Source organism: Budorcas taxicolor, chromosome 11, assembly GCF_023091745.1.
Source record: "Budorcas taxicolor isolate Tak-1 chromosome 11, Takin1.1, whole genome shotgun sequence".
In the NCBI taxonomy this organism is placed as follows: domain Eukaryota; kingdom Metazoa; phylum Chordata; class Mammalia; order Artiodactyla; family Bovidae; genus Budorcas; species Budorcas taxicolor.
Genome location: NC_068920.1, coordinates 97,228,608 through 97,242,264, shown reverse-complemented (window position 1 = coordinate 97,242,264; position 13,657 = coordinate 97,228,608). Strand labels below are relative to the sequence as shown.

Below are 13,657 nucleotides of genomic sequence, written 5' to 3'. Positions count from 1 at the left end.
TCCACCAGCCTGAATGGATCTCTTATGTTCTAATAGAGGACAGTTACTAACCCATTGTAATTGGAAACTTTAATCTCCTACATCTAGTAAGATAATTTCAAAGATGATTCATTGAATAATTATTACTATGATCTAGAATTTATAGTCTTCCTTAACCATTTCAAATACCTACCAGAATGCTCTTGTTAGTGACAGTGGTATTTACAACTAGTTACACTAATAGGCACTAACTCTACTTTGAGTTCTGGTGTACTAGCAACATTGCAGCCATGAAATTATAAGACGCTTACTCCTTGGAAGGAAAGTTATGACCAACCTAGATAGCATATTCAAAAGCAGAGACATTACTTTGCCAACAAAGGTCCGTCTAGTCAAGGCTATGGTTTTTCCTGTGGTCATGTATGGATGTGAGAGCAAGACTGTGAAGAAAGCTGAGCGCCTCAGAATTAATGCTTTTGAACTGTGGTGCTGGAGAAGACTCTTGAGAGTCCCTTGGACTGCAAGGAGATCCAACCAGTCCATTCTAAAGGAGATCAGTCCTGGGTGTTCACTGGAAGGACTGATGCTAAAGCTGAAACTACAGTACTTTGGCCACCTCATGCAAAGAGTTGACTCATTGGAAAAGACTCTGATGCTGGGAGGGATTGGGGCAGGAGGAGAAGGGGACGACCGAGGATGAGATGGCTGGATGGCATCACCAACTCGATGGACATGAGTTTGAGTGAACTCCAGGAGTTGGTGATGGACAGGGAGGCCTGGCGTGCTGCAATTCACGGGGTCGCAAAGAGGCGGACACGACTGAGCGACTGAACTGAGCAACATTCTCCTTTCCTTATGCTTTGTTGACCATTCTATGAAAACTGGATAAATTCTTTATTTTTTTTTCATCCATCAAATACTTAATGTTTTAGAAGTCACTGAGATAATAATATAAAATTCTTATTTTTCTTCTGCATCAGAAGTGAGTGCTTAATTATTGCCTCAATATTTAATGCTATTAACTATTAAAGTTATAGATCTACCACTTTTCTGTAATGATTCTTTTATGAAAATTTTAATAAACTAAAGATATTCCTTTGTGATTATTTTAGTAATAATCAGATACACAGATATATGAATGCAGAAATATCACATAAATAACTTACAGTTAAAAAATGAAAATCCTGTGGAACTTTCCATTAAGGTGTTTCAGGACAATCACAGTAGGAAAAATAGTATTGGGGAGACTAAACTGATGGCTAAATTGTGATTTAATTGAAAACTTCACAGCAAAGAATTTTGCCAGTGTATTTTTGTTTATGTGTATGGACTTAGCTGAAAAATCATGTATGTTTTTGACAATTTTTGACAAATATTTGACAAATACTTGAAATATGTTTAGTTATTATTGAGGAATCTGTTTTAAAATTTTTAGTTTGGCATTAAAACTCCTGCCTCCAAATTCTATACTAATATTTCTCTCTTCCTACTCTTCCCAATTCTTCTAAAAACAAACAAACTCCAATCAACTCATAACAATTTTCTAAAAATAAAGCTAAAGTTCATCTCTGTGGGACTATTAAGCTAGGTCTTGAATGTACTGTTGATAACTAACTAATAACTAACCTGATCAGGTAACAATGCCAGGAAATCTAGTTTTACCTTTGCTTGTTTTTAAAAATTAAATCTTGTTTCCCATTGACAGAAAAGAGAGTTCTTATACACTCTCATGCCTACCTCCCAACCAATTTCCCCTATAACTAACATCCTGCATTAGGCTTGTGGTAGGCTTGTTACAACTGATGAACCAATATTGATTATATTACTCACTGAAGCCCACAGTTTACATTAGGATTCCCTCTTTGAACAGTTCTGAGTTTTGCCAAATGTATGTCATGTATCCATCATGACAGTGTCATACACAACAGTTTCACTACCCTAAAAATCTCCTGTGTTCCCCCTCTGTGTCCCTCCTCCGTCCCCCCAATCCTCGCTTTTCCTTTTTAATTACCCCAATTTGAGGGTAGTATTAGTTGAAGCTAAGAATTTGCTTAAGTAATCCATGATTCTCCATGGCAATCAACATTTCTTAATCATCAATTTAGACTAGCACTGTCAAACAGAAATAAAATATAAGCCACATATATATTTAAAATTTTCTAGATGCAGTATTAAAAAGAACAAGTAAAATTAATACATTACACTTATCCCAATATATCCAAAATTTTATCAATTCCAGTATAACCACTATAAAAATTGAGATACTTAATTTTTTTTGTACTCTCAAAATATAGTATGCATTTCAATCTTACAGCACATCTCATTTCAAACGACTCATATTTCAAGTGCTCGGTAGCCAGGAGTAGCCAGTGACTAAGGACTTGAATAGTGCAGGCCTAGACTGAGAGCAACTTGAAAGCAAGCTATCCTCCTCTCTCCAGGGCCTCTAGAATAGACAGGAAGGGGATATTTTTGGAAGGTATTCAGTACATCAGAAAGATAAAAAGGACTCTCTAAACCTCTGGATGCTGATACTTAAATGTTCTGCAGTCACTTTCTTTAAACTCTCCAGTTCTGGAAAAAGTGGAATGGGGATTATACTCATTTTGACATATCAAAGAAATGAGTATGTATGTATCCTGACTCCCAGAAAGCCTGAATCATCCAGAATGTTGACTCATGGGCCTAAGGTGACTGAAATACAATGTGAATCAAATTTGCCTTCCAAGGCATCCTTCTCTTTCCACTTTCCTCTCTCTCCTCCCTCTTTTGGGTGACTCATCCTTCTACCAGTTAAGTCCAGCAGCGTGCAGATCCCAAAGCCCTCTTTGAAGAAGTACAGACTCATCAGATGGTCTGTTCCAGTCAGTCCCTATATCGTCTAGCCTAGTTGTTTTGCCTACCTCATCCAGGGTCTGCAGTTAAGACTGGGAGTGACTTTAAACCTGTAAAAAATATTATTTTTTCTTTTAAGGTGGTGATGGTGATCCCCTTAAGGTGATAAGGTGGCTTGGGAATTTAAGTTTGAAAGAAAACAAATTTTTATTTCGAAATCTACAATTTAACGTTTGCTTCAATCCTTAGGGCCTACACCACAGTACCGTTATTCATAACCTTCCTGCGCTCTGGGTTTTTTCCTTTCCTGGGAGGAAAGTTTCCACTCCCAGTCTCCAAGATAACGCCCTTCCGGTGGCGTGCCAGGAACGTCTCCGACCCCTCAGTGCTGGGAGGGAGTCGTTTCGTTTTCTCAGTGCTGTAAACACACAGACTCCAGCTTCGCCAAGGCCAAGACCAAGACCCCACCCGGACCCGCAACTACCCTAGGCAGTCGGTGGGGTTCCCAGCTCCAAACCCCGCCCATCGAACCCACCCGAGCCGGTAAGAGAGAGGAAGTGCAGTGAGACCCACCCACTGTCGTCCTTTTCCTTTTCTGTTGGGCCGACTGGTTGCCCGTCAACTCTATTTCTTCGCCGATTGGCTCACTCCCTCCCGCGTTAGTGTCTCCCTCTCCCTGGCTGGGAGGCTGTCACGCCAAACTGGGCGGAGCGTCGGCTGGCCTCTCTCCTTCTCTCATCTGGGCGGCGGCGGCGGCAACTGGGGACGGGGCGGGTGGCGCATCACGGGCGCGGAGGCTGGAGGAGCAGTCTCATTGTTCCGGGAGCTGTCGCCACTGCAGGTCCCTCGGCTCGTTGGGCCCTGCCCCTCTCAGTCCTCCCCGCCCCCCGCAACCGCCCGCGGCTCTGAGAAAAAGCTTCTCCGGCGGAGGCAGCAGCTGCAGCATCACCTCTGACCTGCCAGCCATGGAAGACATGGACCAGTCGCCTCTGGTCTCCTCGTCCTCGGACAGCCCGCCTCGGCCTCAGCCCGCATTCAAGTACCAGTTCGTAAAGGAGCCCGAGGACGAAGAGGAAGAGGAGGAGGAGGAAGACGAGGACGAGGACGAGGACCTGGAGGAGCTGGAGGTGCTAGAGAGGAAGCCCGCCGCCGCGCTGTCGGCGGCCCCGGTGGCCGCAGCCGCCGCCACCCCGGCTAGCGCGCCCCTGCTGGACTTCGGCAATGATTTCGTGCCCCCGGCGCCCAGGGGGCCACTGCCGGCCGCGCCTCTCGCCGCTCCGGAGCGGCAGCCGTCTTGGGACCCGAGCCCCGTGTCGTCGTCGGTGCCCGCGCCGTCCCCACCCTCCATTACAGCAGACTCGCACTCCAAGCTCTCTGAGGACGAGGGGCCTCCGGCCCGGCCTCCCCCTCCTCCACCGGCCGACGTGAGCCCTCAGGCCGAGCCCTCGTGGACCCCGGCTGCCCCAGCCCCCGCCGCGCCCCCCTCCACGCCGGCCGCGCCCAAACGCAGGGGCTCCTCGGGCTCAGTGGGTGAGTGCCGCGCCCTCCGCCTCGCGCCGCCCCTCGCGCCCCTCCCTCTTTTGTGCGCAGCCCCTAAAGCCTGGACCCTGCCCTTCTCTCCATCCGGAGGGGGCTTTGTCTGCAGATCTTTGGGCGAAGGCGCCCCCGCTGGTGGGAGCCGCGGGGAGCAGGGTGGGGCGGCAGAGGAAGCCCGAGCTTACTCTTTATTGTCCGTCTGGGTATCGGGGAGCACGTGCGCCCCGACCGCTCCCGGGTTGTTCTGTCTGCTCTCCATTCCACCGGGTCGGGGAAGTTAGGAACCCACCCCTTGCAGGAACTGGGTCTGTAATGAGGGAACTAGGGGTGTGGGTTCATCGGGCTGCCTTGGTTCCGGGATGAGGATGGAAGGCCTTGGCGCCCTAATCTTTTGTCTGCCCAGCTAGGTTGCTCCTGGGGAAAAGACGCAGTTTCTTGCTGGTCTTTGCCTGCATTCAGCCCTGGCCCCTCTCCTCACCCCTTCCTTGGCTTGGGTGGCCCCATGCTCTTCATCTCCCCCGCCCCGGCCCCGCGCTCGTGGGGAGCCGGTCCAGTGGAAAACGTCCACATTGACCTGACTGCAGTGAAGGGACAGCGCCTCCAGTGGTGTGACGCGTGGAGAATTGGGGAGCGGAGTTTCGGCGAGGTCCTGCCACCGCCCAGTTTACCCGGGTTGTGATGTGGCTATTTACCACCAGCTTAACGGCGCCGGGGAAATGGGACCTGGGCACCGTGTTCCAAGGGGGGCGCAGTTCTGCCGGGAGCTCTGCCGCAGAAGGAGGGGAATAGTTGTTAGGATGCACAGGTTTAGTCTCAATGCATCGTAATTGAATCGTAGAGATAAAAGGAAAAGGCAAAATGGTTGACATTCCCAAAGAAGGGGAAACCTGTGGATTCCCTGGCGGGAAGAGGACAGTTGAACTTCTGGCAGATTTACCATGGGACTTCATGAAATGTTTTCAGACAGACGTTTTCATCTGTTGGTTAGAAATACTGTTTCGTAGAAGTAATATATTTTAGGGCTGCAGAGACAGATTTGCATTGTCCGTAAATAGTTTTCAAATCTTTTCATTTACCGGCACCTGATTGTTTGTTATTACTGTTATTAGGAAAAATTGTTTTATTATCCTTTTCATTTTGGGAGATTGTTTATTTTGGAAGAGAAAAAAGTTTGTTAGAGGTTGAGAATTCATCCTATTAGACACGTTAATTAACTTATTAACAAGTAGCTTGTTAGTTTGGGGACAGAAAGCGTCGCACTAGAAATAGGACCTTTATGTGTAAAAAGGCAAGGATCAAGAATCAGGTAGTGTAACAGTCTGGTGAGAAACTGTCATAGCCTTGTAGGATTTTAGAAACGGTTGTTTTTCTAGAAAAAGATACTCAGTGGGAGATCATGGAAGAATTTTCTTTTCTTCAGCTCACTCCTGCACCACAGGGAAGAAAATAAGTCAATAGTGATATTGACATACCCCACAGCATTACTCAGAACATTAATTACTACACTACAGATAATTAGAATGTGAGAAGTAACTCAAGTTTTCCTTTTTATGAGTGAAAACATTTCGAGAAACTAAAGTGAGGTGGAAAAATAGCAAGTAATAAGACATTTACAAATGATAAATTTAATGATTAAGAAAAGCAAACTGATTTTTCATATTGTATTCCTGTGTGGCAACAAAAGAGTTCTGTTCTTTGAACCTTGGAGAGTCAGGAGGTGACAGCATTCTTTCTATATTTTGACTTTAGGAATACTAACTTTGGAAGACAAAGGAGAGAATATTGCGTCACTTAGCGATTCTATCTTTACATGGCTCCCTAATTCTGTATTGATGTTGCCTATCTAGAAATTTTAGTTCCTTTAGGACATAAAGGAACACTGTGATTATGGTCAGATAGTTAAACCATGTCACTGAGTCTGGCTTTCTTAACAGTTCTTTCCTGCAGCTGGTTATTGATTTACCTACAGAGGCACTATTCTAGGCTAGGAAAATAGAGCAGTCAGCAAGACAGATGTGTTCCCCATGAGAGGAGTACAGATAATAAACACCTGATTAAGGAACTGAGAATAGTGTTAAGTGTTACGAGCAGCATAGGAAGGATGATGTGGAAAATTATTGAGATGTGTGGGAACCTTTTTAGATAGGGTGGCACTGAGAAAGGCCTTTCTGAGGAGGTGAGATTTAAGCTGCAGATATAAAAAATTTCCAAGAAGGTCCTGGGAGGCAAAAGCCCTGCGGCAGTAATGTATGTTTGAGAAGCTAGTGAGAAGACTAGTAAGAAAGCTAAGGAGAGAGTGGGGTGGTAGACTAGACTTAGGTTATTTGAGGTCTCTAATAGGCCATGGTAAACATTTTCGCTTTTTGAAAGATTGTTTATTTTAGAAATGTGCTCCTTAATTATATTGGGGTTTTGGAGCAGAAATACAGTTTTGAAGATTGAGAGAAACTAAAAGGATGGACGTGAGTAAAGACAAAGAGGTGGGAAATGTGCAGAGCATAGTTAGAAACATAGATCAGTCTGACTGGAGGACGGTTTATGTTACTGCATATGGTAGATCCCTGACACTTGTGTATTTCATATTGTTGTTTAACCTCTTCTTGAGTAAGTGCTGATTTCCCTTATTTGAGAAATTGTGATTTTGCTGTTTGCTGTTGTATCAGTACTTGGAGCATCGCCATGCTGAAAGACTGAAGTCTTTCCCCTGCTGAGTGTTTTTCATGGAGAAACATTGGCTTCAGGTTAAAATGATGGTTGTTTAACGTAGGCTTTGAGAACATGCAAGGGAAACTGGATAGAAATTTGAGTTGAGAGATGCAGACCATTCATTAAGGATGGCGTTGAGCTGATCTCTGGACATGTTCTCTAAACCAGTAAAATGTGTGGTAGATCTGGATTCTGAAACGTGTCGGATGCCAAGTTAAGGATATAGGGTTTTATCATCCTGCTTTTATTCATGTTCTGCCATCCACAGTTGCCCTTGCACTTGGCAATTTAAATTATGAGGCAAAAAATGTTTTCGTTGTTTTTTTCCAAAATATGATGTTATTTCATTATTTATCATCCTTTTCCTGAATTACTGCTTTCAGCATTGGGAAGCCATCAAAAATTATTGAACTGAGGCATGGAATAATGAAAGCAGTGTTAGAAAAGTGAATTGGCAATTTTCAAGATAGGTTGGAAAGAGAAAATGGAAACTATTTAGATATCTTTCACAGTAGTTCTGAGAGAGGTGAGTAGAGCCTGAACTCGTTCATTTAGTGGAAATGGAATATAGGGAGGAATATAAGAAACTTTAGGAAGAATGAGTTTTTTGGCTCTGAGTCTCTGTTTTTATAGTTAGGTTAAGAAGAAGTTTTATGAAAGAGAACTGATAGGACTTGGAGGCCATGGATACAAAGAATAGAATGTTGGTGGTTTTAAATCATTTTCAGAGACTATCCAAAGTTGTTGAAATGGAAATTTGTATAGATTTGGATATTGCTCATAAGTGCAGTATAATACTGCTCATTATCTGGCTTAAGGATTAAAAATAATTAGTCATTTTTACAGTCATTTATTATTATATCAGTATAGAAGCACATGATAGGAGTATTAAAAGATTCTGAGTGATATATAGTTTATATAGTTTAAATATTAGTCTTTAACATAAAGTTCAAGTGAACAGTGATGTGACATTCCCAGGAAGTAGTTGTCACCAAAGAAAGAGATGTTTTGTCAAAATCTGTTTGCCATCCTCCCTTCATTTTTACCTGGAAAATGTTAACAAGGAATGAAACTGATGGATATAGAGGTTCTGAATAATTTTCTTGTTAACTATTTCTAATTTTCTGACTAGGAATAAAAGTTGGGAACAGGTGGTGTGCTTGTTGTTGTTTAGTTGCTAAGTCATGTCTGACTTATGGATAAAGTGAATTACTTTTCAGATTGGTTCCTAGGAAGCTCAGTATCAAATTTATAGTTCTTTTTAGTAACTAACAAGCTTCCTCAAATCCTTTTTAAAATGAAGTGATGAAGTTATATTGAACCTTTAATAACTATCTAATTATGTGAGATAACATTTAGAAACACGCTATCTTAACACTCTGTTTCTATAAACTTGGAAGATTACTATGTTATCTGTGTGTGCTTGCTTCCCAGGTGGCGCTAGTGGTAAAGGACTGCCTGCTATTGCAGGAGACGTAAGAGACTCAGGTTTGATCCCTGGGTTGGAAAGATCCCCTGGAGGAGGGCATGGACAACCCACTCCAGTATTCTCGCCTGGAGAATCCCATGGACAGAGGAGCCTGGCAGGATACAATAGGGTTGCAAAGAGTCTGACATGACTCAAGTGACTTAGCACACACACACCTATTGTCTAATAATTGGCTCTGTATTATGTGTGGTTATTTCATAATATACTTAAAAACAGATTATTTGAAACACTGCTGTTGCAAAGCCCCAGTTTAAATGGCACATTTTAAAGGTCCTTTGCTAGCCCAGAATAAAAGTACCAACCAAATGGATGATTATTTCTTGATTTTTACTATGGGACCTTGAAGTAGAAGCAAATGTTGGTAGATACACTGTTCTTATAGTGTATTATTTGAGAATTTTTATTCCTGTTTCTAAATATAGACCCTAGAAGATTCCTCTGGGGGTGACAGCCCCAGGGATGGGAACCATAAGAGCAGAACCATAATTCATCACCAGTGTTTAAGTGGGTGAGTGTGACCTTTGTGGCTAGCTAATGCAGGACACAGGCATGCACTGTGGGAGGACCCAGCTCTACTGATGCTAGAGTTTTCTCAGACTGAAGGCCTCATCATTCTTTCAGCTCTAAAGGAGGAATTGATAATTTCACATTTATACTAATGATTTTTTGTTTCTTGGAATGGTGATTTTTAATTTTTAAATCACTTTACTCATGCATTCCTATAACATTCTGTTCTTACCTCACCATAGTATATATATGGGAGTGGTATGTTCACTCATTTCTGTTCCCCAGATTATATGGTCCTTGAGTAAAGGGACTGTATTACCTTTTTACCTTGAGGGAAAGGACTACATGCATTATCTCTCCATTGCTGAGCACAGTCCCTTAGATGTGGCATAGGCAGTCAGGTATTTGTTGAACTAATATTACAGATGAATCCCGATCTGTATTTTGTATGGCTGTCAGTTCAGTTCAGTTCAGTCGCTCAGTCCTGTCCAACTCTTTGCGACCCCATGAATTGCAGCACACCAGGCCTCCCTGTCCATCACCAACTCCTGGAGTTCACTCAAATTCACGTCCATCGAGTCGGTGATGCCATCCAGCCATCTCATCCTCGGTCGTCCCCTTCTCCTCCTGCCCCCAATCTCTTCCAGCATCAGAATCTTTTCCAATGAGTCAACTCTTTGCATGAGGTGGCCAAAGTATTGGAGTTTCAGCTTTAGCATCATTCTTCCCAAAGAACACCCAGGACTGATCTCCTTTAGAATGGAGTGGTTGGATCTCCTTGCAGTCCAAGGGACTCTCAAGAGTCTTCTCCAACACCACAGTTCAAAAGCATCAATTCTTTGGTGCTCAGCTTTCTTCACAGTCCAGCTCTCACATCCATACATGACCACTGGAAACACCATAGCCTTGACTAGACGGACTTTTGTTGGCAAAGTAATGTCTCTGCTTTTTAATATGCTGTCTAGGTTGGTCATAACTTTCCTTCCAAGGAGTATGGCTCTAGAAGTACTGAAATATTTTCTCTCAAATAGAAGTCCCAAGTCTTGGTACTTTCGTGGTTGTCTGGTGGTTGAGACTGTGCTTCCACTGCAGCGGGCACGTGTTCAGTCCCTGGTCAGGGAAGTTCCGCATTGTGGTGTGGCCAGAAAGAAAAAAAAAAACCCAAGTCTTACGAATTAAAGCATTAATTTATTTAAAAATGCAAGGTATATGGATGTACTCTTTTATTTAACCAGTCTCTTATTGATAGTTGATTAGGTTATTTTTCAGCTTTTTCTGTTATAAGTAACATTGTTGTGAACACCTTTGTATATACTTCTTAGCAAATACATGCTGTTGTGTGTTGTAGAATAAATTCACATAAGTGGAATTACTGATTCAAAGGGTATAAGCGTTGAAAATGTTGGTAGATAATGCCAAACAGTAGTACAGTAGATGTTACTCCTACTCCTGTAGTAGGAGCTGTGGCTGCTAAAGATAGGATTATCTTTTCAGCAGTCTCTGAATCCTTATGTGGCTCTCTAAAAATTACTTCTTTAATGACGTGTTCTTATTACGATAGATGAAGAAGGCTTATACAGTTTTGTTCAAACAGATTTGGCAGTAGGCTGGTCATATTGGTGGTCTCTTGGGAGTTCAATATTAAGGAAAGTTAGCATACTCCTTTTTAAAACCAGGTTTAGAGCTGAGTGTGGAGACTTAAAGATGAGTAGAGACTGTAGTTATGACAGGTACATGTGGCAGATAAGGAAAGAATACAAGCCCCTTCCTGTGAAATATTTTCTGCTGTCTTAAAACCAGAGGACTCCTGTGGTTTTACTGTAGGAACAATCATATATTTACAAACCTGTCAGCTGCTTTTGTGAAAAGAGAAAAAAAACTCTTTTTTCCTCCTGAACTTTATAGATTGACTTATAAACTTCACTAATTGAAGGCACCATTATTAAATTTATTTATCTTAGTATACTGACAGCCCTAGGTGAAGCTGACCTAAAGCATTAACGATTTTTAAAAAATCTACTGGAGTCTTTGGTCTCAGAGGGAATTTACTTGTTTAAAATTCTGTTCATCTTTGTTCTAAGGAAGTTTATTAAATATACCTAAACCTATCATGCAAGTCCCTTTCACAAAGTCTTTAGAACTTCTCAGTCTCAACTAATTAACATCGTTATTAAATTGAGAGTTTTATTCTTCTACCAAGTTCTGAATTCAGTTAGCTGATATTTTGCTAACAATTTTGCATGGCTTGTGTAAGGAATATTTTTCTCTATTTTTTTAAAAATAGCTTTGTTTCTTTTTTTCTCATTGTGTGTGTGTGTGTGTGTGTGTGTGTGTGAATGTGTGTGTGTGTGTGTTTGACTGATTTGGCTGAGCTGGGTCTTTGTTACAACATGCAGGATCTTTAGTTGCAACCTGTGGAATCTGATTCCCTGACCAGGGATCAAACCTGTGCCCCTGGGAGTTCATTGGGAGCTTGTAGTCTTAGCCACTGGATCACCAGGGAAGTCCTTATTTTTCTGTATTTTTTATTTTCTTGTAATAATTCTGTCTGGTTTTGGTATTAGTGCATAAATCTGTGAAACATTTTGGGAAGTGCTTCCTCTTGCTTAATATACTGAAAAAGTTTGTGTAAGCATCCTTCAGTGTTTATAGAATTTATTAGTGATGGGGCTTCCTAGGTGGATAAGTGGGTAAAGAATCCACTTGCAATGCAAGAGATCTCTGGGCTGGGAAGATCCCCAGGAGGAGGAAGTGGCAACCCACTCCAGTATTCTTGTTTGGAGAATCCCACAGACAAAGAGAAGCCTGGCAGGCTAAAGTCTGTAACGTGGCAAAGAATCACAGCTGAAGCAGCTGAGAACACACGCGCACAGTGAAGCTATCTGGCCTTGGAGTTCTCTGTGTGGAGAAGGTTTTAAATTAAAGGTATACTATTTTAATGTGATATAGGGCTATTCAGATTTTCTATTTCAGCTTGTGTCAGTTTTGGAAATGTATGCTTTGCAAAGACTTGACTATTTCATCTTTATGAGGAAACATCAAGGAATTTGTCCACTCAACCTAAGTTGTCTAATTTATTGGCATAGACTTGTTTGTGTAACCTCTTACCTTTTTAGAAGTTATAGAGCTAGTCCCTCTTTTATTTCCAATATGTATTTTCCTCTCTTTTTCTTAATCATCTTAGGGATTATCAATTCTATTAATCTTTTCAACAAACCAACTTTTGGTTTCATTGACTTTTCTCTTTAGTTTGCATGTTCCCTGTATCATTGGTTTCTGCCGTTATTTTATTTATTTTCTATTGTTTATTTGGATTTACTTGCTCTTTTCCTAGTTTCCTTTGGTGGAAGCTTTAAACTTTAACCCTTTTTTCTAAGAGCATTTAGAGCTATAAACTTCTCTCTGAGCATTACTTTAGCTGTATTCTGCAGATTTCCATTATCATTTGATTTAAATTATTGTTTAATTTTTCCTGTGATACATTCTTTGATGCATCAGCCATTTAGAATTGTGTTTGATTTCCAGACATTTGAGGGGTTTTCCAGAATTTTTCTGTTTTACTGATTTCAGCTTAATTCATGTGGTCAGAGAACATGTACTGCATGATTTCAGTCCTGAGACTGAGATTTACTTTGTAGACCAGGAAATGGTTTCTCTTGGTGTACGTTCCATGTGCACTTGAGCAGAATGTGTGTTCTCTTGCTGGTTGGAGTGCTCTATAATGAGTCAGTTTATTGGGGTATTGTCTGAACCGTCTGTATCCTTGTTTATGGAATGTGCGTATGTGTGTGTGTGTCTAGTCTATCAGTTAACTGAGAGTTGAGTGTTAAAATTTTTAAATAATGTTTGTAGATTTGTCCTTGTCTCCCTTTAGTTTTTGCTTCGTGATTTTTCATTACACCTTTCCTGTGTAACCTTTAGCGTTGTTATATATCTATTTAGCATATGTCTTATTGCTCTTTTATCATTATCAAATGCTCCTGTTTACCTCTGGTAATCTCAAGGTAATACTTTTTTGTTTGAATCTGTTTTGCTCGATATTAATATCGCCATTCTAGATTTTGTAGGATAAGTACTTGGATCGTATATCCTTTCACATCCTTTTACTTGTAATCTTCCTGTGTTTTTATATTTAAAGTGTGTGTCCTGTAAGTGGCATATAGTAGGGTTTTCATCTAGTCTGAAAATCTCTGCCTTTTAATTGGAGCAGTTTACTACAGTCAGTGTAATTATTAGTATAGCTCATTTAAGTCTCTTTTCTCTGAGTTCCATCTGCTTTTTTTTTTTGGTACTTCTGTGTATTCCTTCCATCCTTTGTGCTTTTATTGTCATTGTCATTTTAATTCTCTCTATATTGTAGTTATTTAAGCTTCAAAAATCAGTTATTCTTGAAAGAAATTAAGATATGAGAATACTTTATATTTACTCATAAACTTACCTTTTCTTTAAGGAAATTAGGAAGTGAGATTATTTTGTATCTACTCATATATTTACCATTTCTGCCCTTCTTCATTCCTTTATGAAGATTCGGGTTTCTATATGGTATCTTTTTTCCTTCTTTCTGAAGACCTTCATTTAACATTCCTTGTTCTGGTTTTTTGGTGA

At 41.2% G+C, this 13,657-nt stretch overlaps 1 protein-coding gene across 1 annotated transcript in view; it reads left to right on the top strand.

Annotated features, from left to right (window-relative positions):
• The first annotated feature begins 3,588 nt into the window (after positions 1-3,588).
• Positions 3,589-13,657, top strand: part of RTN4 (reticulon 4) — a 74,471-nt gene continuing 64,402 nt past the window's right edge. Inside the window, exon 1 of the mRNA XM_052648004.1 lies at positions 3,589-4,344. Within this exon, the coding sequence (XP_052503964.1) occupies positions 3,780-4,344 (565 nt within the window). The 5' untranslated portion in view covers positions 3,589-3,779. The remainder of the gene's footprint in view (positions 4,345-13,657) is intronic.